We start from the raw sequence: 26,045 nt of genomic DNA on the forward strand, positions 1-26,045 counted from the left end.
TAATCTAAGAGTTCAGTGACAGAGCACATGGCTAACCACAGGGCAGAATTCTGCTGCTTTTGTTTCCTCCTACCCTTCTCCCTTTTCCACTTCACCTTCCAGTGCAGCAGCCCTCTTTTCTCTTTCTTCCTCTTCAGCTCTCTCTTGTAGTTTCTTCTTATAAGCAGATGTCACAAATGCCTCTTTATCATCAAATTCTCCCTTTTCCATTTCTCGTTCTCTCTGTATTTTCTTTTCCATTCTTTTTTCCTGTTCCTTTTTTCTGATCTCAACTGCTTTTAGTAAGTTGTGAATATACTTGGGCTGAGGGAAAAAATAAGATTATTTAGGAAAGAGTCAAAGGTAATAATTGTTAATATCTTATTTTTTATCATGAATTCATTAAGATAGAAATGGCTAGTCTAAATAGGTAGGATCGTCATCTTCTCAAGATTCAGTATAAATTTACTAGCAAGATTGAAACTAAAATTCTTTTCAATAAAAACTTAGGTGTAAAGACAGAAATTCAAAATGCTATTTTACTTTTTTTTTTCCTTTGGTGAGGAAGATTGGTCCTGAGCTAACATCTGTTCCGAATCTTCCTTTTTGCTTGAGGAAGATTATCCCTGGTCTAACATCTGTGCCAATCTTCCTCTATTTTGTAAGTGGGCCACCGCCACAGCATGGCTTGATGAATGGTATAGGTCCACATCCGGGATCCAAACCTGTGAACCCGGGCTGCCAAAGAGGAGGGAGCCAAACTTAATCACTACACCACTGGGCTGGCCCTATTTTACTTTTTTTTTTTAAATGTCAAACTAAATAAGTAATCTTCCCACTGTTTTTCTCACTCTTTTACTGGTACTGTTTTAATCCTTCTTCAACAGATACATCAGTGAGAAAGGTTCTTACTAGTTTTCCACATTAGTTGAAATATGATTATTTAAAATAGTAGCTTTAATATAATTTTACCCTATCACTCTACTTGCAGATACTGTAGGATGCAACGATCCTTAAAAATCAATCTGTACTTGTGAAAGAATAAAAGTGACAGAAAAAACTTATTTCAATTTCCCAAACTCCATTTTTTTCAAACTAAAAATATGATTGTGATATGCACAGATGATTCAGTTACCAGCTAGGAAGCAATAAAAAAATGAGAGGATGATAAAACACAAATAAACACAAACAGGAGCAGGAACAGTACAAAGACTTTCTAAGGAAAATTTTTCAAAAAATTGTTTGCAAAGGTTTTAAAGCAAAAAATAGAATTTATAAAATTGTTGGATAATTCACTTGCTCCAGTTAGGAATACTAAATGTAGGGCTTCCTGGGTTCTAAGTCGAATATATAATATCTTGAACTAGGGGCTCTTCACACTTCAAATACCTAACAGCTTTTTCTTAGATCATCCTCATGCTGAAATAACATTAAGATACAAAACGCAGGTCAAGGTCAAAGAAAGTTCACGTTTTCAGCTACAAACCTTTCGGTCTTTTCCCAAAAGCAATTTGGGATTACTTTCCTCCTTTTTTTTCTGCATTTCATCATAAATACTGTCATATTCATATACAGTGGAATCTTCTGCAAGTGCCTTCTGGATTTCCAGTTTGGTCTTAAAAAAAAAAAGTTTCAAAAATGTGAGCCAGCTAAAAGACACCACAAAAAGTCTAAGCAATTTTTTTGAGAGATTACAAATCAGAACTATAACATAAAAATTGTATCAATCACATTTTAGACAGAGAATATGAACATCAATTCTAGAGCCAAGCTGCCTGGGTTTGAATCCTGCCTCTATACTTACTAGATACTTGGGCAAGTTTGTTTAATCTTTTTGTGCCTCAGTTTTCGTCATCGAAAAAAAAGGTGTAGCTACCTTCAAGCTACACCAATAACTTAACAAACTTAAAGCACTTAGAATAGAGCCTGACAGAGAGTAAGTGTTCAATAAATGTTAACTATTATTATCTATTCATTTGTTACATAAGTAGAACTATCCATACCAAAAGGTCCAAAACATGACTTAAAAACATCTACCCTTGATTTTGAGATGCCTATATTATATTACATACCAAACTTTCATATCATTTTTAGCTGTTACCAAATAAAATGTTCAGTTTTCAAATGGTAGGAAATACTTTTTAAAAAGCTCCCAACTTAACAGAAAAATAGGGACACTTCGTAATTAATATTTTTGCAATTTTAATTGTATAAAGTCCTCTGCCGGGCCGGCCCAGTGGCGCAAGTGGTTAAGTACGCGCGCTCCACTGCGGCGGCCTGGAGTTCACCAATTCGGATCCCGGTGCGCACCGACGCACCGCCTGGCAAGCCATGCTGTGGCGGTGTCCCATATAAGGTAGAGGAAGATGGGCATGGATGTTAGCCCAGGGCCAGTCTTCCTCAGCAAAAAGAGGAGGATTGGCAGATGTTAGCTCGAGGCTGATCCTCCTAGCAAAAAAACCAAAACAAAAACAAAACGTCCTCTGCCTTTGTTCATCATGTTCCCCATTTAAGATAAAATGTTCCTCCTGCTTTCAGGCCATCAAAATCTTATCTAGAGCTTCAGGGTCAGCTCAACCCCTACCTTCTAAATGAGGCCATCTCTGAGGACTTTTACCCACAACGATCTCTTTCTTTTGAACTCTGATGGCACATTCTATATTGCAATATTTAATTCTTAATAATATGCTTGATGTTATTGCTTTCTAGTTGTTTCACAAATCTTAGTCTCTCCCCCAGTTTGTAAATTCCTGAGGTACAGAGACTACATATTTTAACTTTTTCTTTAATTGCTACATTGCCTCTTGTAGTGTGGAACACAAAAGGGATCTCTTTTAAGTGACCGAGTGATATTACAATTATTCAAAGAACTGATGTGATAGTCTCATGTTTTTACACATTAACAATTAGACTCTGGGATTGATGTACATGCTAGCTTAAAAATTTTTTTTCTGGAATATTGTTTAAGAGATTAAAAAATTTTCTCACTTTTCAACATTTACTTTAACCTCAGAAAAACAACGATTCTCCTGCCTATGTGATAAATTAGCACTCCTGCTCCCTCCCCAAAACCAACCTGGAGAACTCAAAGAGGGAAACATTTGGAATTCAAGATTTAATAACCAACACCATCACAAAAAGCAAGGGAAAAGGGACACTAAGGCTGTTTTAAATTGATAACATGCTTTTGTATATGCTGGGAAGATGGCAGGGGAGCATGTGTATCGATATAAGTCATTATTAACTTAAGTCTCAAAATATATAAAGCAAAAACTGAACAGAAATCTAAGGAAAAATAGACAAGTCCACAACCAAAGTAAAGGATTTTAACATACCCCTCTCAGTAATTAATAGAACAGATAAAAAAATTAGTATATATGGATTAACACAACTGGCCCAATGAAAACAAACAGCACATGTTTCAAACATAGAAGGAATATTTATAAAAACTGACTATTTTATCTCAACATGTTGTAAAGATAGGAAACAAAACAATGCATGATCTTGAAACACAGAGAAATCATATTAGAAATCAATAACAAAAAGGTAACCAAACCCCCCTATATGTTTAGAAGTTAAATTCTACATAACCCATGAGTCAAAGAAGAATAATGGAAATTAGAAAATTTTCTGAACTGAATAAAAAAATACTATTTATCAAAATTTGTGAGATGCAGCTATAGCAGTGCTTAGAGGGAAATGTATAGCTTTAAATACCTATATTAGAAAAGAAGGCTAAAAAAAAGAGAGCTATACATTCATCTCAAAAAGTTAGAAAAATAACAAAATAAACCCAAAGATAGCAGAATGAAGAAATCACTAATTTGTCAGGACCAAAATTAATGAAGTAGAAATAAACTCATAAAACGTATATATCATTAGCTCATTTTATACGACCCACAACCTTGGGATTGTCAGACTTTTATATTTTTTTCAATCTGGATAATTACAGTGAAAGAAAAGGAAAATTACAGGCCAGTCTCACTTATGATGGAAAACTCTTCAACACTTACATAAAAATCCTTAATGAAATTTTAATAAACCAAAGCAACAGTACATAAAAAGGATAATACCTTATGCCTATGTTGGGTTTATACCATTTATGTGAAGTTACAATGACTGATTTTCTAAAAGTTAAACTGACCTTACTTTATCGGATTGAATCCAACATGGTCATGAAGTATTATCCTTTTTACATAGTTCATTCACGATTTTTAAAAATAAACAATAAAAACAACCTCAAACCAAGATCAGAAAAGAATTTCCTTAGCTTGACAACAGTATCTACCAAAGACCTACAGCAAATAATATATTTAATGACGACACATTAAAATCTTTTCAAATGAAATAGAAAGTAAGATAATGTTGTCGTCATCAGTTCTGTGCACTTGAGGTCCAGAAAAAAGAATAAAAAGATGGGGCCGGCCCCGTGGCTTAGTGGTTAAGTGCGCGCGCTCCGCTACTGGTGCCCCGGGTTCGGATCCTGGGCGTGCACCGAGGCACCGCTTCTCCGGCCATGCTGAGGCCACATCCCACATGCAGCAACTAGAAGGATGTGCAACTATGACATACAACTATCTGCTGGGGCTTTGGGGAAAAAAACAGGAGGATTGGCAATAGATGTTAGCTCAGAGCCGGTCTTCCTCAGCAAAAAGGGGAGGATTGACATGGATGTTAGCTCAGGGCTGATCTTCCTCGAGGAAAAAAAAAAGAATAAAAAGAAAGAAAAAAAGTGGTCTAACTATTAGATAAAGTACCACATGTATAAGAGTATTTTCTCTTAGATTTAGTAAATGCAATCAAGCTAGTATTCTTCATGATAAAAGTTAGTTTGGGATTAAAGCAGAAGACAAGAGCATCCAAGTGGAAAACAAGGTGAAAAGTAGGTAGTATAAGTGGGAAATCAAAGCAGCAGCAGGCAGGTGAGAGGTACAAGAGCTGTAGCAGCATTCCCAATTTCCAAGAAAACTATGAAAAAGTCTCACTAATAGAAAAAGTGGCTTTGACCAAGCCAGAGTTAAGAATAAAATTAGATTTGGGACTTATGAGTTAAGTGAATAAGAAAAGGCAGCACAAAAATGTCAAAAGTACACTAGAAAACAAGACATCTACATGACCTTGGAGAAGTTACCAGACTCTCTGGAACTAATTCTCTCATCTATATAGTGAAGAAGTTGAACTTGATGGTCTCAAATTCTTTTGAGCTCTAAAATTCTGATTCAAAGCACAAGCATTTATGGTAAAGAATCACAGTTTTTTAGATGTTTTTATGTGTGTATTAAATCATTTTGAGACTGCTGAGTTACATGTTATATCTCACTATGAAACTAAGATGTTATCTTAAAATAACTAAAGACAATTCTGTGCCCATTCCCCCAGGGAGGCAGTAAAACACAGTGGCTAAAAGCTTGGGCTCTGCAATTTCACTGCCTGGGCTTGAACACAACTTGACCATTTACTAAGCATGAGACCTCATGAAAGTCACATAAATCCTTTTTGCCTTCATTTCCTCAACCACAAAATGGGGATGGTAAGAGCATCTATCTCATAGGATTATTCAAAGAATTAGATAATTCTTGGAAAGTAGTTGTCACAATGTCTGGCACACAGAAAGTACTTAACAAATTTATCCTTATGCAGGATTCTAGTTAAACAAGGGAGAAACAGGTGCCAAAAATTAAAGAAAATGTAGAAGGGAAAGAATTAAAATCAAAAAGAAAGGTACTTTGCCATTGTTTAACTTCATTATGTTCTGCAGCAGCTAAACCTAAGATACATTGGTAGTAGTAGAAAAATCAGTAAACTTTTAAGCCTAGTTCTGTAATTAGCTATGTGATTATGAAGGGTAATTTATCCTTTTGAAGCTTCAGATTTCTTAATCAGGACCATGGGCAGGTTTGTGAGAATTTTAAAAAGATAATGTACGTATATAAAAAGTGCTTGGAAATACTATACAGCACTATAAAATATAAGGTGCTAGCAAGTCTACTGAAAATTACCTGATATTCCCCTTCCTTGGTAGATGAATTTCAAATAATTATAAAATTGTGAAATCCCTTTGGTTGTGAAGAGACTTTTTTTAGCTCACTAGCAGGAATTATTAAACCATATAATCCATTGTCAGAATACTTAGACATCTGAAAGCAGGAAAGAGTTTAATCTACAACACAGCAATAAAGAGCTAATTCTTCACTGTGTTTTTTTCCTTTAAAATTTATACAAGAAACTTGAAATCTAAGTAAATCAACAAACCTCTTATGCATTTTCAAGAACAAGGGTCACGATAAAATTATTTCTTTATACACACCTACTCTGTTTAGTCTCAGCACCTAGATACCAAAACTGATACTTAAAAATGTGAGCTGAAATACTTAACTTTACCAAACACATCTAACTCACTGTTCCACCTTACCTGTTTCATCGCTTGCTTCTTAGCAGCTTCCCTCTGAAGGCTCTCACTCACGGAGGTCTATAAAACAGAAAAATGCTGTCATTGCTTAAACCAATTTAAAATTCTTTTCCAGTATTCTGGTTGGCAATTGGTTCCTCACTTATAGTTAAAAATAGAAAGATAATATTATGAATTAAACTAATGATTCCAAGGTCTTTTCCCTAAACTTTAGGAAACAAACGAATTTTCATCGTAAATCATCAGACCAGGCTGTAAGGTTTAAGAGAAAATAGAATGGCACAGGAAAAAAATGAGGTAACGTGGGTTTTTAGTTTCAACTTCACCACTAGGTCAATTCAACCTCTATGGATTTCAATTTGCTTCGTGTGCACATGTGAATGTGCATGTGTGAGCATTCACGTGTTCAGTGGGGGAGGATTGGTCCCTTTCAACACTAAAATGGTATGATTCCCAGCAACAAAAAGCACATTATTTTAATATTCACCATTTAATATAGTATAATAAGCTCCTAGTGTATGCTTAAGGCTTAGGGGTAGCCAGAACTATCTGTGGTTATAATCGTTCAATAAATAGGTACTAAGAAGCCTATCCTATCAGGCTTTGTTCTAGCTCCTGAAGACAGAGGGAAAACAAGAACAGTCTCTGTTCTTGAGAGACAAATGGTCTGAAAAGGAAGACCAATAACTAAAGATAATTACAAAATAAATGTGATAAGCAATATAATAAACGGATAAAAAAGGGCTGTGGGAGCACAGAGTAGGAGGAAACTAAATGTATGAGAAATAAACAAAGCCTTACATATCAAGAAAGATATGACATTAGACCTGAATCAAAAAGAACTTAGGAGAAGGCAAAAGGAGTATAGGAAGTAGTAACCACATGGGCAAAAGTAAAGACTTACAGCTAAGAAAAGAAATATAATTAGAATACTTAAGAAAAAACGTTTCCTTAAAATATAAGGCTTTGTAAATACACCAACCAACACTGAAATGTACACTTTAAAAGGGTGAATTTTATGTGAGTTATATACTAAAAAGAAAAAAATAAGGCTACTATGAATTTATTTTTAATTAAAAATATAAATCTCAGCCCTAGGACTATAGTTCTCTAGCCTATTGACATTTGCTGTTTTCAGCTATATAGTATCAACTGGTGCTTCCTTTGTTTTCCATGGCAACAAACAAAACAAAATAAATAAACCTGATTCTAGTTCCCTTTGACCATAGAGATAAAGTTAATACACAAAGACCACACAAGGAATAGAACATATACTTAATAAATCAAAAGAAGCGTACAGGCAAAGAACTAAGGACAATTTAAGGATAGTAAATTGACTCCAACTAGAGAAAGAGATGTTGATAACAAAAATAATAATAGTAGCTAACATTTATAGAGCCAAGTGCTATGCTAAGTGCACTACTTGCGTAATACACACTGAATTCAAATTTCCCGGTTATGTGATATGATACATTTTTCACTCCTTAGAATATCAATTTTAAACATTAAAACATTAAATATTCTCATAATCATATCTCATGAAATTCTTTTCAATGTATTTCTATGCCTCATTCTTTCAAATTAATGTAAATTAAAAATATTTTTCTTGATCATTGAGTTAGTAATGTCTTCAGGACTGAATAGCAAAGTCAGTCTCCAAATGCTGGACTTACACTTCTTTTATTATTTTTTTCTATGTCTTCTCCAGTCTGTCACAGTTCACCTGCTATCACTTTTAAATTGGTTGCTTCAACCTAAACTACTGAACTTGGAAAAATAAAACACAAGGCTATTACTTTTTAGACTTTTATATAATGTAGAATAAGTAGACTGAGGAGGGCCTCTCCTATGTAAAGTATATATACTCTGCGACATCTCAAGAGGCTTTGTTTCCACGTTTACAGCTGTTTAGAAGGATGAAGCCTGACCTTTGAAAAAAAAAAATCAGATGTTATTACTTACAGGGTGATAACATAATGGAGGGAAGGATATTTAACGACTTGTATCCCTGGAATTCCAATAGCATCAGTGGATAAAAAGGTAACTCTGAACTTAAGCTGAAAAAGTCAGGGAGGATTATCTCCTTTGAAGCACATTTGATTCTCAGTTTGCTAACTAAAGGAACTCTGACAATGACTATTAAAGATGATGACTAAAATGCCAACAACTTGTTTAAACACATACACACAAAAAGTTAAAAACGAAAAGAGTAGCACTAAAACTTTTAGTTGTTTCTGTAACAGTGATCCTACATAAATATCAATAAATGTATTAAATGGTATTTTAAAATCTTCTACATAAACATAAGAAACTCTAGCCTAGATCCAGATTGGAGATAAAAATAACTAGTAAAATTAAAAGCAGGATCAATAAGATTATATTTTAAAGGTCAAGTGCTTTCCAAGTTTTTAGAGATATCCTTAAATTAAACTACTACCAAAATTTAAGACTCAACTTTGAATTTAGTCTAGTTTCCATAAAAGGGAAGGATATGCAAGAGAAGATAAAAATGACAAAAGCAGGTCCTCGTGCATAAATAAAGGAAGGCTTCCTCTTACTGAACTCAGCAAAAGAAAGATTTTATATATGTGCCCTCTGAATAAAACAAAACTAAGATATATAACGGCCAACATATCAGCCTCTAACTTTAGAGCTTATTCAGATTTTACCAGTTATACATGCACACATTTGTGTATGTGTATAGCTCTATGCTATTTTACGATATGGATAGCTTCGTGTAACTACCACCACAATCAAGATACTGAACTGTACCATCACCATGATATTCCTTTGTGCTTCCCCTCTATAGCCATATCCACCTCTCCTTCCCCATCCCTAATCCCCGGCAACCACTAATCTATTCCCTATCTCTATAATTATGTTACTTCGTGAATGTTAAACAAATGCAATCATTTTGAGATGATTTTTTTTCACTCAGCATTATTTTAAAAGAATGTATCCTGCTTAGCACAGATATTATAAAACACTTCAGTTCTTGCCACAAAATATTCTAGCTTATAAGTGACCTAAGGAAAAATAGCTGTTAAAAAAATGATTAAGGTTGAATATGACCAAACCACACAATACAGTCATTAATTAATTGCTTTCAAAACTGGCAGACAGGCAATTATTCTAATTCTGTGTCTGAAGACCAGCACAGAATAATATAAGAGATTATTTATATAAATGGTGCCTTCTAATAAAACCACAAATTATCATTAGTTTTAAATTTAGGAAGACAAAAATTACTCCCTGTAAGGGTCTTTACCTTAAAGAAAAAATCATTTGTAAATTGGTTCAAATTGCAAAGATTCTGTCTTAAAAGTGCAAAAACTGCTATTGTACCACACTTATCTTTCAAAATAGGTTTTCTACCAAAAATCTCAGGTAAATAGCTTTTAAAAAACCTGTAGTAGTCCCTTGCAAATGTTTCAACTTAATTCAACAAACATGTTCTGAGAGCCCACTACGTGCATAGCACTGAGAGTGGGAGAAGACCCATATTTGATCAACATCTTAATTTTTTATGTCCAATCTAAGAGTTGGTAGGTTCCTATCAGCTTTAATTCCTCATAAGAAATGAACATGAAGAAAAAGAACATAAACTGCCTGGCCCGTTTTATGTATACTAACAATATGTAACAACACTGCCTCTCTCTCTACATGCACGTGCTCTACATGCACGTGCGCACACACGCGCACGCACACTACTATAACGAGTAAAGATGTGGCCCAAGAAGTCAAGATGGCAACACAAGCAGACTCTGAACTCACTTCCTCCTGCGGATACAGCCAATTTACAACTACTCGTGGAAAAATTACCCCTGAAGGAGAACTGAAAACTGGGTAAGAGGAACTCCTGCAACAAAGGACAATCCCAATTGAGGTGGAAGAGGCAGAAATTCCCTTCTGGAGAGAAAAAACGCCGCCTTCACAAGCCACCAGCTTCACGGCTGCCCGGGAGCAGCCCACAGGTACGCAGCCTCCCTGGAGGAGCGGGGCCCTGAGCCGGGGAGCACTCCCACTGTGGGCATTTTGTGGACGCAGCACAATCGAGACAGGTAGCATAATATCTGACTTTGCCTGCTACTAAAACATTGGGGAGCACCCCCAGAAAAGCTGGTTCACAAAGAAATTAAAACCGGCTCTTAAAGGGCCCAGGTGCAAACTCACCCGTTTCAGAAAGCAACTGAAAATCACCAAAAGAAAGGTGCACAGTGCTTGGGTGAAAAGAGACTCACCTGATAGGCCCTGAGTGCATCTTGGTGAGAGGTGAGACCTCTCCAGGGACTGGGACATTGGCAGCAGCCATTGTTGTGGCCTGGTGTGGGCGTGCTGACACAGACGCCATTGGAGTTCTCCCTGGGCCTGCTAGCCCAGGTCTGCCCCACCCACTAGAGCACTGATTTAATCCAGCTCAGCCCACCCTAGAGACTGGCCCCACCCAACAACAAGCCCTCAGGCAACTTGTGGACCTGCACAGATTGGTGACTGGATTCTCTGCAGCCTGGCAACTGAGCCGACTTCAGTGGGACAGGGCGTGCACAAGGAGCAGGTGGAGAGTGTAGGGCAGTGGTGGAGTGTGTGGGGCTCCTGCTGAGAAGAGACTGGGTCCACTTTGGGAGGTCGGGGCACACACACAAGGCAGGACTGTGTTGACTGTGTGTGTGGACCTGTGGGCGGCAGGGCTTGTCAGCTGCAGAAGACTTGTGCTTCTCAAAGACCCACATAGGGGGTTTGCCCCACCTTACAAAGAGTGAAACAATTGGGTGCTCCTGTGCCTGAGGCCAGCCCCACCCAGCTGCAATCCTCAGAGAACTGACAAGAGACCTAAAGGCTGGAGGCTTATAGCAATTGTAAGCCCCTGAGCCTAACAACCTGCCACGCTGGGGGCCTATTCACTTAAAAGAAATACTGCAACACAAATGTGGTATTAGAACTTGCAGCCAACTGTGCTAGGGCTCCCCACGCCTGATAAAGAGACTGAAGGGCCCACGACAACTACAAACAGCTGAGCATTACAACAGCTGACCAGGAGCATAACTCGGCCTCCCTGGGTGCCTACAGGGAGACCAAACAGGCCACAACAGAAGGACACACATAGCCCACATAGGGGTCACCCCTGGAACACTGAGAACTGAGGAAAGCACACTGCAGACCTCCTAAGGCATCACTTATATAAGGTCACCTATCCAAGAGCAGGACACGTAGCCGACCTACCTAAGACATAGACACAAGCACAGGGAAAGAGGCAAAATGAGGAGGCAAAGGAATACATTCCAAGTAAGGGAACAGGACAAAACCCCAGAAAAGGAACTAAGTGAAACTGAAATGAGCAACCTACCCAACAGAGAGTTCAAACTAAGAGTGTTAAGGATGCTCACTGATCTGGGGAGAAGAATAGATGAACTCAGTGAGAATGTCAACAAAGAAATGGAAGACAGAAAAAAGAACCAATCAGAAATGAAGAATACGATACTGGAAATGAAAAAGTCACTAAGCGACTCAAAAGCAGAGTAGAGGATACAGAAGAACGGATCTGCAAGCTGGACGAAAGACTAGAAGAAATTACCCAAGCTGAACAGGTAAAAGAAAAAAGAATTAAAAAGAGTGAGGAGTGTCTAAGGGACCTCTGGGACAACATCAAGCGCACTAACATCCGTGTTATAGGTGTCCCGGAAGGAGAAGAGCGAGACAAAGGGGCAGAGAATCTATTTCAAGAAATAATAGATGAAAACTTCCCTAACCTAAGGAAGGAAACAGACATCCAGGTACTGGAAGCACAGAGAGCCCCAAACAAGATAAACCCAAAGAGGCCCACACCAGACACACTGTAATCAAAATGTCCAGAATTAAAGATAAAGAGAGAATCCTAAAAGCTGCAAGAGAAAGACAAGTTACATACAAAGGAAACCCCATAAGGCTATCAGCTGACTTCTCAGCAGAAACCTTACAGGCTAGAAGAGAGTGGCACGATATATTTAAAGTGCTAAAAGGAAAAAACTTACAGCCAAGAATACTCTACCCAGCAAGGTTATCATTCAAAATGGAAGGAGAGATCAAAAATTTCCCAGACAAGCAAAAATTAAAGGAGTTTGTCACCAAGAAACCAGTGCTACAAGAAATGTTAAAGGGACTGATTTAAGGAGAAAAGAGAAGACCACAAATAGGAAAAATTATCTATTTCCATGATAAGAGGGTAATGGATACAAATGCACAAAAAAGAGGTTAGATATGGTATCAAAAACATAAAAGGAGGGAGGAGGGGAGTTAAAGAGTAGAGCTTTCAGACAGAGGTCAAACTAAAGAGACCATCAATTCTGTATAGAAGGAGAAAGGAACAGAGAAGGACTACTAAAACACTGAGGAAAAAAAAAGTTAAAAAATGGCAGTAAGTACATACTTATCAATAGCTACTTTAAACGTCAATGGACTAAATGCTCCAATTAAAAGGCAGAGGGTGGCTGACTGGATAAAACAACAAGACTCATATATATGCTGCATACAAGAGACACACTTCAGACCTAAAGACACTCATAAACTGAAAGTGAAGGGATGGAAAAAGACACTCCACGCAAATGGCAATGGAAAGAAAGCTGGGGTAGCAATACTCATATCAGACAAAATAGACTTTAAAACAAAAACTGTAAAAAGAGACAAAGACGGGCATTACATAATGATCAAGGGAACAATCCAACAAGAGAATATAACACTTGTAAATATCTACACACCCAATGTAGGTGCACCTAAATATATAAAGCAATTATTAACATACATAAAAACAGAAATAGACAGTAATACAATAATAGTAGGGGACTTTAACACTCCACTTACACCAACAGATAGATCATCCACACAGAAGATCAATAAGGAAACACCGGCCTTAAATGACACACTTGAACAGATGGACCTAGTAGATATATACAGAGCATTCCATCCAAAAACCGAAGAATACATGATCTATTCAAATGCACATGGAACATTCTCCAGGACTGATCACAGATTAGGCCACAAAACAAATCTCCATAAATTTAAGAAGACTGAAATAATACCAAGCATCTTTTCTGACCACAACAGTATGAAACTGGAAATCAACTATAGGAAGAAAATCAGAAAAGCCACAAATACGTGGAGATTAAACAAAATGCTACTGAACAATGACTGGGTCAACGAAGAAATCAAAGAAGAAATCAAAAAATATCTGGAGACAAATGAAAATGAAAATACGACATGCCAGAATTTATGGGATACAGCAAAAGCGGTTCTAAGAGGGAAGTTTATAGCAATACAGGCCTATCTCAACAAACAAGAAAAATCTCAAATAAACAATCTAACAATGCACCTAAAGGAACTGGAAAAAGAAGAACAAACAAAGCCCCAAATCAGTAGAAGAAGGGAAATAATAAAAATCAGAGCAGAAAAAATGAAATAGAGACTAAAAAAACAATAGAAAAATTAATAAAATGAAGATCTGGTTCTTTGAAAAGATCAACAAAATTGACAAACCTTTAGCTAGACTCACCAAGAAAAAAAGAGAGAAGGCACAAATAAGTAAAATCAGAAATGAAAGAGGAGAAATTACAACAGACACCTCAGAAATACAAAAGATTATAAGAGAATACTATGAAAAGCTATATGCCAACCAATTCGACAATCTGGAAGAAATGGATAAATTCTTAGAATCATACAACCTTCCAAAACTGGATCAAGAAGAAATAGAGAATTTGAACAGACCAATCACCAGTAAGGAGATGGAAACAGTAATCAAAAACATCCCCAAAAATAAAAGTCCAGGACCAGACGGCTTCCCTGGTGAATTCTACGAAACATTCAAAGAAGACTTAATACCTATCCTTCTCAAACTCTTTCAAAACATTGAGGAGGGGGGGAAGCTTCCTAACTCATTCTATGAAGCCGACATTACCCTGAGACCAAAACCAGACAAGGACAACACAAAAAAAGAAAATTACAGGCCAATATCACTGATGAACATTGATGCAAAAATCCTCAACAAAATACTAGCAAGTTGCATACAACAATACGTTAAAAAGATTATACACCATGATCAAGTGGGATTTATTCATGGTATGCAGCGATGGTTCAACATTCGCAAATCAATCAACGTAATACACCACATTAATAAAATGAAGAATAAAAATCACATGATCATCTCAATAGATGCAGAGAAAGCATTTGACAAGATACAGCATCCATTTATGATAAAAACTCTGAATAAAATGGGTATAGAAGGAAAGTACCTCAACATAATAAAGGCCATATATGACAAACCCACAGCTAATATCATCCTCAATGGCGAAAAACTGAAAGCTATCCCTCTAAGAACAGGAACCAGACAAGGATGCCCACTCTCACCACTCCTATTTAACATAGTACTGGAAGTCCCAGCCAGAGCAATCAGGCAAGAGAAAGAAATAAAAGGGATCCAAATTGGAAATGAAGAAGTGAAACTGTCACTATTTGCAGATGACATGGTTTTAAATATAGAAAACCCTAAAGAATCCACCAGAAAACTTTTAGAAGTAATAAACGAATATGGTAAAGTTGCAGGATACAAAATCAACATACAAAAATCAGTGGCATTTCTATACACTAACAACAAAGTAGCAGAAAGAGAAATTAAGAATACAATCCTATTTACAATTGCAACAAAAAGAATAAAATACCTAGGACTAAACTTAACCAAAGAGGTGAAAGATCTGTACACCAAAAACTATAACACATTGCTGAAAGAAATTGAAGACGACACAAAGAAATGGAAAGATATTCCATGCTCTTGGATTGGAAGAATTAACATAGTTAAGATGTCCATACTTCCTAAAGCAATCTATAGATTCAATGCAATCCCTATCAAAGTTTCAACAACATTTTTCACAGAAATAGAACAAAGAGTCCTAAAATTTATATGGAACAACAAAAGACCCTGAATAGCTAAATGAATCCTGAGAAAAAAGAACAAAGCTGGAGGTTATCACACTCCCTGATTTCAAAATATACTATAAAGCTATAGCCAAAACAGCATGGTACTGGCACAAAAACAGACACACAGATCAATGGAATAGAATCGAAAGCCCAGAAATAAACCCACACATCTATGGACAGCTAATCTTCGACAAAGGAGCCAAGAACATACAATGGAGAAAAGAAAGTCTCTTCAACAAATGGTGTGGGGAAAACTGGATAGCCAGCCACATGCAAAAAAATGAAAGTAGACCCTTACCTTACACCATACACAAACATTAACTCAAAATGGATTAAAGACTTGAATGTAAGACCTGAAACTATGAAACTTCTAGAAGAAAACATAGGCAGTACGCTCTTCGACATCAGTCTTAGCAACATATTTTCAAGCACCATGTCTGACCGGGCAAGAGAAACAATAGAAAAAATAAAACAAATGGGACTACATCAAACTAAAAAGCTTCTGCACAGCAAAGGAAACCATCAACAAAACAAAAAGACAACCTAACAATTGGGAGAAGATATTTGCAAACCATACATCTGATAAGGGCTTAATCTCCAAAACATATAAAGAACTCATGCAACTCAACAACAAAAAAACTAACAACCCAATTAAAAAATGGGCAAAAGACCTGAACAGACATTTCTCCAGAGAAGATATACAGATGGCCAACAGACACATGAAAAGATGTTCAAAATCATCAACTATCAGGGAAATGCAAATCAAAACTACAATGAGATATCACCTCACGCCCGTCAGAATGGCTATAATTAACAAGACAGGAAACAACATGTGTTGGAGAGGATGTGGAGAGAAGGGAACTCTCATACACTGCTGGTGCGAGTGCAAACTGGTGCAGCCGCTATGGAAAACAGTATGGAGATTCCTCAAAAAATCAAGGCTAGAACTACCATATGATCCAGCTATTCCACTGCTGGGTATTTATCCAAAGAACTTGAAAACACCAATGCATAAAGATACATGCACCCCTGTGTTCATTGCAGCATTATTCACAATAGCCAAGACTTGAAAGCAACCTAAGTGCCCATCAAGGGATGAATGGATAAAGAAGATGTGGTATATATACACAATGGAATACTACTCAGCCATAGGAAACGATGAAATCCAGCCATTTGTGACAACATGGATGGACATTGAGGGTGTTATGCAAAGTGAAATAAGTCAGAGGGAGAAGGTCAAATACCATATGATTTCCTTCATTAAGTAGTAGATAATAACAACAATAAACAAACACAGAGACAGAGATTGGATTGGTGGTTACCAGAGGGGAAGGGGGGAGGGAGGAGGGTGAAAGGGATAATTCAGCACATGTGTGTGGTGATGGGTTGTAATTAGTATTTGGGTGGTGAACATGATGTAATCTATGCAGAAATAGAAGTATAATGATGTACACCTGAAATTTATACAATGTTATAAACTAATGTTACTGCAATAAACAAAAAATTAAAAAAAAAAAAAAGAGTAAAGATGTGGTCATCAAGTATAGGCACCATAAATTGCAGAATTAAGAAAAACACTGCAACTGAATTTTCTTAGTCTTTACTACCTCATTGTTCTATGTAGAGAACAAAAATTATTTAATCAGTCTAGTGTTTGTTTTCATTGAATGGCAGTCAGACAGACACGATCTGACTAAAATGGAGACTGTTTTAAAAACCTTTACAATTAGCTCAGATAAATGGAAGAGAAAGCACATGACTGTGCATTTTTCTCACATCACTATACATGTTTACATGGGTTGCCTCCTGAGTTGTGATAACTACCAGAAGAGAAATAACTCTCTACGTATTATTGGAACTCCACCAAAATATAAAATATAATGACACTGGGGAAAAAAATCAGATACCAGACCATTATTTATATTATTAAATTACCTTTCTTCAATCATAAAAAACTTTCAAACTTTTAAAAAATTAAACAAAAATTCAGAAAAGTGTCCTGAATTTTTTTTGTGTGTGGAAATTAATCTGTTATTCCATAACCAAAAACCACAAAGGGGGAAAAAAAATCACATATGGGCTTCCTTCAGAAATAAGAGGTATATCTATCCACTTATCCAAAATAGCTCAGCTAAAGAAAAAACAATTCAAGAATCAATCCTTCTTTGAATGGCTGATGGCTATAATTTTCTGTTGTGCTCTGAGAAATTAGAAATGAAAACTTCCTTTTTTAAATTGTTTTTTAACTTATTAGCAATAGACCATTTATTAAAGGTCCTAGAACTCAGCAATCTCTATTATGGGCTTTATTTGTTCACATTCACATGACTCTTCTATAAAAGCACAAAGCCTGTTCAAGAGTGGTGAAAAGTACACAAAATTTTTATTATAGAAGCTCAGAGAGAAAAAATAGACAAGGTTATGCACAGAAAATTTAGAAAAGAGAAAATATAAATGACCGTTAACTATATGAAAAAACGTTCAATCTTACTAAAGAGATGAAAATGAAAACATTAACTTTTATTGTCTATCAAATTGGTAAAGATTTAAAAACTTATATCATCCAATACCGGCAAGGTAATGAGCAAAGATATACTCCTACATTGACAAAATGTAAAATAGTTCCAATTTGGCAAAATGTACTAAGAGCCTGAAAATTTTCCATTTTTTCTGATCCAGTAATTCCACTTTCAGGAGTTTATTCTAAGGACATAAAAAAATGTTCAAAAAGTTTTAGGTACTGTGATAATCACTGTATTATATAATGGGCTATCTATTCACATTAGTGAAAAACTTGAAGCAACCTAACTTTCAACATCAGAGGATTGGTTAAGTGTATACCCTTCCTAAAACGGAAAGTTTTGCAGCCATTTAAAAATCTGTTTTCAACAACATTTAACGGTATGGGGAAACTTTAAGGCTATATTCATGTTAATCCTTGTTCATTACTCAAGAAGCAAGCCCCCCCAATAATTATCCTCTCTCATATTACAGCCACACTACTTTTTGTGTCTTTTACCTTGACTCAAATCTTTCCAATGAGTCCTCTAGAATCCACACATCTTCATCATCTTTGATGAACTGTCCCATACTTCCTTGACTGAAAAATGGCTCTTCCTTGAAGACACCCTTTCTTTCGAGGCTGCTCATGGCTCACATAGCCTGTACTTCAGATTAGGAAGATGTTGTGTCTCCTCCTGATTCTAGTGTCATACACTGTGGATAAAAACCCCTGCTCCTTTGAAGCTCAAGCTATATGACTACGTTACCCTTACCCTCTTCCTCTCTCAATTTATGAACTTTTTATTACTATTTCTGACATCTTGATTTCAGCCTTCCTCTTCACTCTACATCATGCCATCACCCTGGCATGCCATCATCATCACAGATAATCCATACAATGCCCTTACTTGACCTTGTTTTCTTCAGCTCCAGTTATGACTGTTTCCTCTCTACTTCAGCCATCCTCTCTCATGGACACTGTTGTCATTATCAGCAACTGCCCCAGCTCTAAAACTATAAATTTGGACAACCCGCCTGACAACAACCACTTTTCTTCTACCAAACTTCACTGAACAGAAGATGTGCATTATTTCACATTGTAACATCTTTGAAATCGAGATATACCTTACAATCAGTGGCATCATCTAATTGCTGTCAACCAAGAAGTATTCTTAATACATAGTTGGTACTGCCTTCATATGTGTGAATTTTAAGTGTCAGCATCAAAACTTGCAGAATAAGTATCATCAAGTGTTGGTGCTGTAGCATTTCTGAAAATTATGCAATTATTTAGAGATAATTCATTTTTGATTCTCACTTGGGATTACTACTTAACATGCCTATGCCTAGTTCACCACCTCCGAACACCCTCCTTCTAACCTTTAAGTTTGATGTCAGAAAGAATGATATAGTGTGCAAAAACACAGTCATCAATGAGTCTGAGTGAAAAAGTATGTCCAAAAAAGACTCTGGAAAAGGTTTAGGGATTCCTTAATCAATTAATTTCATTTATGTTTTGCTTTTTACATGTGTATAAGAGTAATCTAAGATAAAAATTTGTATCTAGTTAAGACTAAAAGAACTCTTTCAATATTGTATTGCATACTAAATATATAATCAAAATTCTAAGCGACAAGAAAGACTGTCAGTTTAACTGGTAGTGTTCTTTCTTTCTTAATCGTACATAAAATAACAGTGCAACTTATAATGTTTTAAGATTCAATGAAATACAGTAGCTTTCTTGCTCATTTATTTCCCCCATATCTTTTCTTTGATCTTATGGATGTCCCTAATCCCTTGATTCTTCTATTTTCTATTAAAATCTTTACTGTAGTTAATCTTCAACTACTCTTGCCAATAATCTTAAGTTCCTTGCCATACTGCTCACCTTTTGCACCTATTTAACAAACCCAAGTCCTGAACCATCTGCTGTCTATATTAAGGCTGCCAAGCACTGCTGGAAAATACAATTTCTTAGCTTCCAGTTTAAACTGGGCTCTAATGCTGTCTACCAATTCTCCTTTTTCACTAGTCAAGTCTCTCTTCTTTCTCAACCAACTATATTCAGTTCTCCTCTCTTTTTAAACCTGCTACTCCCTGTCAACTCTCCCTATACACACAGTATATGACATGACTGCCACCTTTTATATATGATGAAAAATTATTATGCACAAAAAATAACATAACACCTATGAATTCATTATCCAGCCTAAGAAACAGAACATTATCAGTAGAGCTGAAGTCCCTATATAACCTTCCCTAATCTCATCTTCTACCCTTTTCACCCTGAATTTTGTTTACAGTCTCCTTGCTTTTTGTTAGTTTCGCTACATATGTATTGAAGGAGTTCCCAAAATATGCTGCTTTGACATATTGATTATTTTGAGTTAAAGACACTTGAAAAACAGCACATGGAAGGGTACTCTGAACTTCCTTTTTCTTCCTAAAAGCAGGAGATTAAATTCCCATGTGAAAGGTACCTTCCCTGTACCAGGAGGAAGAAACAGTTATCAGCAGAGATGGGGAGTCAAGGCCAAGAAAAATCTATACAAACAGACCTTGTTAAAATAACTCTATCTTCCTTCAGTCTCCCCATATATTTTAGTTACTTTTCCACAACTGCTACTCTTTGTTCAATCTAGTATATAGATGCACTTAAGCCTAATCACTTCTTTTTTTTGTGAGGGCTCCCATGTACACGTAAATGAACTGCATATGCTTTTCTCCTGCTAATCTGTCTTATGTCAGTCCCAGCCAGAGACTGCAGTAGGGTGGAAGTGTATTTTTTTTACTTCCTCTACGGTATATGTCTTCAAAAGATGCTGTTTGATTTTGCATGATCTGAACTTTTATCTATTTCCCTGTTGATGAACATTTATTTGGGTTACTTCCTTTTCTTTTTTATTGCAAATAAAGTAGCTATGAATATTGTTGTGCATGTGTCCTGATACACATGTGTAACTATTTAGGAGTGGAAGTACTATGTTGTAGGGCACATAGATCTTCAACTTCACTAAATATTGACAAATCATTTTCCAAAGTGGTCTAACCAATTCACACCCCCACCTACAGTGTATGAATTCCTATTACTCTATGCTTGTGAACATTTTATATGGTCAAAAATCTTATTCTTCAGGCAATTTTACGTGCATAAAATGATTTTATTTTGTACTTTCCTTATTATTAATGAGGCTGAATATCTTTTCATATATTTACTAGTCAATTAAGTTTGCTTCTCTGTGAAAAACCAGCTGATGTCTTTGGTGCAGTTTTCTATTTGGGTTCTTTTATTTTTCCTTAGTGATGTGTTGGAGTTCTTGGTATAGTCTGGACAACAATCTTTTCCTGTTTTTATGGTTGCAAGTATATTTTCCCACTCTATGGCTTGTCTTTTCACTTTTTAAGTGATCTCTATGATACTGGCATCTTCAAAAAGAGGGACTAAATAGGAACTCCCCATAACTATCTCTTACAAAACCTGAAAACCTTAACTGCACCTAGAACCATGTTCAAATCTCTCCTATCTGAAAACAAAGAACTTGCTCTCCTTCTCCTTATCACCACCCTATGAATTCCTGGCATCGCATCAGAGCCAAAGTTGTCTTCTACTCTTGCTGCCTCTACACCCACATTTATTGCTCAATCCCAGTGCAACCTGGCCTCTATCTCTACGACTCCACTGAAGTTGTTCTCTCTGAAACCCTTGTTGCTAAACCCAGTCAATACTTTTGGTATTTATCTTATCTGACCTCTCAGAAATATATGACATAGTTGATCCTGGCCTCGCTTTAAACTCCCATAGGTTCATTTCTTTCTTTCTTTTTTTAATTAGGGTCATTTTTATTAGTTCCTCTCTCTCCCTTTATGTTCCATTCTCAATTAGCTACTTTCATTCTCTTGAACATGCCATGCCCTCTTTCAACTCTAGGATTTTGTATATCTAACTCCCTCTGCTTGGATAACTGTTACTTATCCTTTTTGGTTTTGGGTTCCTTCAGGAAATCTTCACTGACTCCAAAAATGCATTAGATATTTGTACCCTCCTAGGTACATCTATATTTTCTCATTTTACTTATCATTCCCTATTGAAGTTGTTATTTTACTTAGTTGTATCTCTCACTGACTATACGTTTCACAAGGACAGGGACATTGTCCATCTTTAACACTTCCGTCGCTTCGCAAACTGGAAACACCCTCAAAATATAAATTGTTTTTAAATAAATAAGTGCTCATGCTTATGGTTGTATTTTCCATCACTATTATGTTTTTTGTGTGTGATATTATTTTAAAGGCTTTAAAAATTTCCTCAGCCTTTAATCCAGCAATTCCACTTCAAGAATTCATCCTCAGGAAATAATCTCAAACGTGTACAAATATTTAGTTCCAAGAATGCCTTGAAGGATAATGCAATTTGTAAAATCAAAAAGTTGGTAACTACTCTAACATTCAACAATAGAATGCCTAAACTGTGGTTTATTCATATAATGGAATGCAATATGATCATCTAAAATGATACTGTACATCTATTAATATTTAAAATATATTCTTCAACCTAGAAACTTCATTCTTGGGAATGTATTACAGAAATAAAAGCACCAGAGTAGCAAAAAAAAAAAAAAAAGATTTGAAATGTCCATCGATAAGAAAATGGCTGAATAAATTATGGTCCAAATATACTATGGAATATTATGGAGCTGTTGTCAAATGTTTACAGTGATTATTTCTGGGTGATGGGATTAACAGTAATTTTTATTTTTTCATCCATACTTTTCTATATTTTCTAAATGGTCTATAAGGAATATGGTTGTTTTCTTTATGGTGAGGAAGATTGGCCCTGAGCTAACATCTGTGCCAATCTTCCTCTATTTTGTATGTGGAATGCCTCCACAGCATGGCTTGATGAGCGATGTGCAGGTCCATGCCCAGGATCTGAACCCACAAACCCTGGGCTGCCAGAGCAGAGCGCACAAACTTAACTACTACGCCACCGGGCCAGCCCCTGTATTTTTTTATATAACCAGAAGTTACTCTAATTTCATTAAACAGAAGTTATTCTAATTTATTAAGTAACAAAAGCAGCTTTAAGATCCTACTAAGAACTGAAAGTTAATTATGCTTAGTATCTTGACCAGTTGTGGAATATGAAGTGCTATCTGTCTTTGCGTGGTCAAAGTTTCTAAGTCTATACCTTTAGTCAGTTAATATTTAATGCTGCTAGGTCACTTTATGCCCAACAACCAAGACAGAGTTAGGAACACAGTCTATCCTTCAAAGAACTTATCATCTAGCTAAGGAAACAACTAAATAACTAATACCTTTATAAAACTAAAGAGCAACTGACACCAACCTAACAGTATTTATTCATTCACTTAAGTATTTACTGAGCATATGCCATGTACAAGGCACACTATTCGAGGTGTTGGAGAAAGAACAATAACAAAAACTCCTGCCCTCAATAAACTTATAAGGAAACAGACAATAAACAAATAAATAAAATTTATATCAGGTATGTTGTACTCTACGCAGAAAAACAAATCAAAGAAAGGTACAGGGACTAAGGAGAGGACTGGATTTGAAATAGGATACTCAAGGAAGGTCTCGATGAAAAGGTGTTATTTGAACCAAGACCTGTAGAAGGTGAGAAAACAAGTCACAGTGAGATTTGGAAAAGAGCTTTTCAAGTACAGAAAAGAGGCAAGAGCATATCTGAGGTGTCTAAGGAAGCAGGCATGGATGGAACAGAGTCAGTGGAGAAACTTACTACAGATATTAAGAGTTCATAGAAAGGAAAATTATGGTCTGACAGAATCAAAGAAGCATCTCTGGAGGAGGAAGGACTAAGTCAAATTTAGAAAGATGGGTAATGGGGAAAAAAGGCTATATTATACAGAGGAAACCCCATAAAGAAATACAATAACATAAACATAGCAATAAAAAATGAAGAGATCAGTATGACTGTAACAAATGATTTCTGTTTGGATGCTAGAATTAAAACTGGACTTAGACTACATCATGAAAAATAGTTGGAACTCTGAAAGTGATGCCAAGACAAAAAAGAATTGTTAGGTTTTTTCCTAAACCTAACGAAAAAGTCATTTAGAAAAATGGCCTGGAATCAATGCAATATGGATAACAGGGAGTGAGACTAGGGGCACAGAGGTTACAAGACTAGGGCAGGTGGGAATGCACAGAAAGGGTAAATTTAGGTGATATTCTAAAAGAAACAGAACTTGGAAATAACTGACCACAAGGAATGTAGAAAACAGGACCAAACATGGTTTTTAAAATTTCTAAGCTAGGAGACTACAGAAATAGTGATGAGAGGTAGGAATGAGACATATGTTATAGAGAGATCATTTCATCCAGAGCTGTGTTTTTAGAATGGTTACAAATTGAACAAAAAATTATACTCACTATCCAAAAAGATATGAATGCATGTTTTTGAAAGTCTTATTATAATAGTTCTCCCATTGATAACTCAATCAAATCTCATATATAGGACATGATCCTCATAATTTTACCTCCTTAAAATACCCTATTGCATTATAAATGGAAAACTTTCTACTTTGTCCTACACTTTTCTCTAATCTCTAAAACATTTAGGTTTTGAAGAACAGGCAAAGAATTTAAAAATATATTCATCAGAAACAATTCCTTAGGAAAGCAAATTTCAAATCAGTAGAAAAACAGACTATATACTAAATGGTATGGAGACTACTGTCTAGCCTTTTAAAAAAGAATTAACACTGATTTCTTACCTCATCTCATTCCTTATAACAAACACATTCCAGGTGTTATTAAACATTTAAATGTAAACACAAGTTGTAAAACATCAAGAGAATAAAATGTTTTATTAAAAGGTAAAGTAACAGTATGTCCATACAAAATATGTAGAGCAACTAGAACTCTCGTATACCAATAGTGGAAACATAAAATGGTACAACTTTGGAAAAGAATTTAGCAGTTTCTTAAAAACTTACACATACACCTACCATGTGACCCAGCCATTCCATGCCTAGAGACCCAAGAGAAAAGAAAGCATATGTCCATACCAAGACTTGTACATAAATATGCATAGCCATTTCACTTGTAATAGCCAAAAACTGGAAACAATCCAAATGATCACCAAGAGGTGAATAAACAATTGTGGTCTATATAATCAAATATTACTTAGCAAGAAAAAAGAATGGACTATTGAAACACACGATATGAATTAATCTCAAAATAATTAAAGAAGCCAGACCACCACCCCCATTCCAAAGTACATACTGCATGATTCCATTTATATAAAGTCTATAAAATGAAAACTACAGTGATAGAAAGTAGACAGTAGTCGCCTGGGGGTTGGAGTGGGGATGGGAAGGGGAAGGAAGGAAGAATTACAAAGGGGCATGAGGTAACTTTTGGGTGTGATGGATAGGTTCATTATCTTTATTGCAGTGATAGTTTCAGGGTATATATTTATGTCAAAACTTAGCAAATTATATACTTTAAATAGGTGCATGTATATGTCAATTATACCCCAATAAAGCCATTTTAAAAAAGTAAAATAATGTCAGCCCATACACTAAAAACTGTGGACTATTTATCTCTGGTGGGTAATTTTAAATAGAAAAAATTATATAACAACAACAAGTTTAACATAAAATGAGCTGTGATCATCACAGCTCATATACCTGGAGGAAGAAGAGAGGATTTGAAGCAGTGACAGGGCTGATCAGTGTTTTAGAAAATCAGGTGCAAGGAAGCCTCAATGAATTAACCTCAGTAAGGGCATATTTAGAAACCAAAGTTAACAACCAAAACATGTTAAGTCAAGTACATATGAGGACAGGTGCAGCAAATTCAGAGGTAGGAATCTGGTAGCAAAAGCAAATTATGATGGAGAGATGAACAGATTAACAGAGACAAGCTAAAGCGTAGGGTCCAAGTATATAAAGCAAATCATTCCTGGAATGTATACACACACTATGGTATAAGGCTGATTTTAAGAACAGAAAGCAGGTAACCAAAACAGGTGAAGCTAAAGAGTATGTAGGTGAAAACAGGTCCAAGTCAAGACGACTGCAGAATGAACAAAAGAAGCAAAGCTATACAGAAGAACAGGAGCCCACACAAAATTATTGTCAAAGTAAGGCTGGCTGGTCCATCCGGCTTTTATTCCTGGTTGCTCACAGAGAAATGACCAGGCTCCCTCCCTCCGAAGATGTTCTAT

At 36.0% G+C, this 26,045-nt stretch overlaps 1 protein-coding gene across 5 annotated transcripts in view; it reads right to left on the reverse strand.

Moving 5' to 3' along the window:
* The window catches only part of NSRP1 (nuclear speckle splicing regulatory protein 1), a 73,900-nt gene that overhangs the window by 7,475 nt on the left and 40,380 nt on the right, over positions 1-26,045 (reverse strand). For 4 of the 5 annotated variants that reach the window (XM_058560176.1, XM_058560179.1, XM_058560175.1 and 1 more), the window contains 3 exons: positions 6,392-6,448; positions 1,466-1,594; positions 96-303 (listed from right to left, as the gene is read on the reverse strand). In XM_058560176.1, the coding sequence (XP_058416159.1) occupies positions 96-303; positions 1,466-1,594; positions 6,392-6,448 (394 nt within the window). The remainder of the gene's footprint in view (positions 1-95; positions 304-1,465; positions 1,595-6,391; positions 6,449-26,045) is intronic. The other variant, XM_058560178.1, reaches the window with a different exon arrangement.

Source organism: Diceros bicornis, chromosome 18, assembly GCF_020826845.1.
Source record: "Diceros bicornis minor isolate mBicDic1 chromosome 18, mDicBic1.mat.cur, whole genome shotgun sequence".
NCBI classification, from domain to species: domain Eukaryota; kingdom Metazoa; phylum Chordata; class Mammalia; order Perissodactyla; family Rhinocerotidae; genus Diceros; species Diceros bicornis.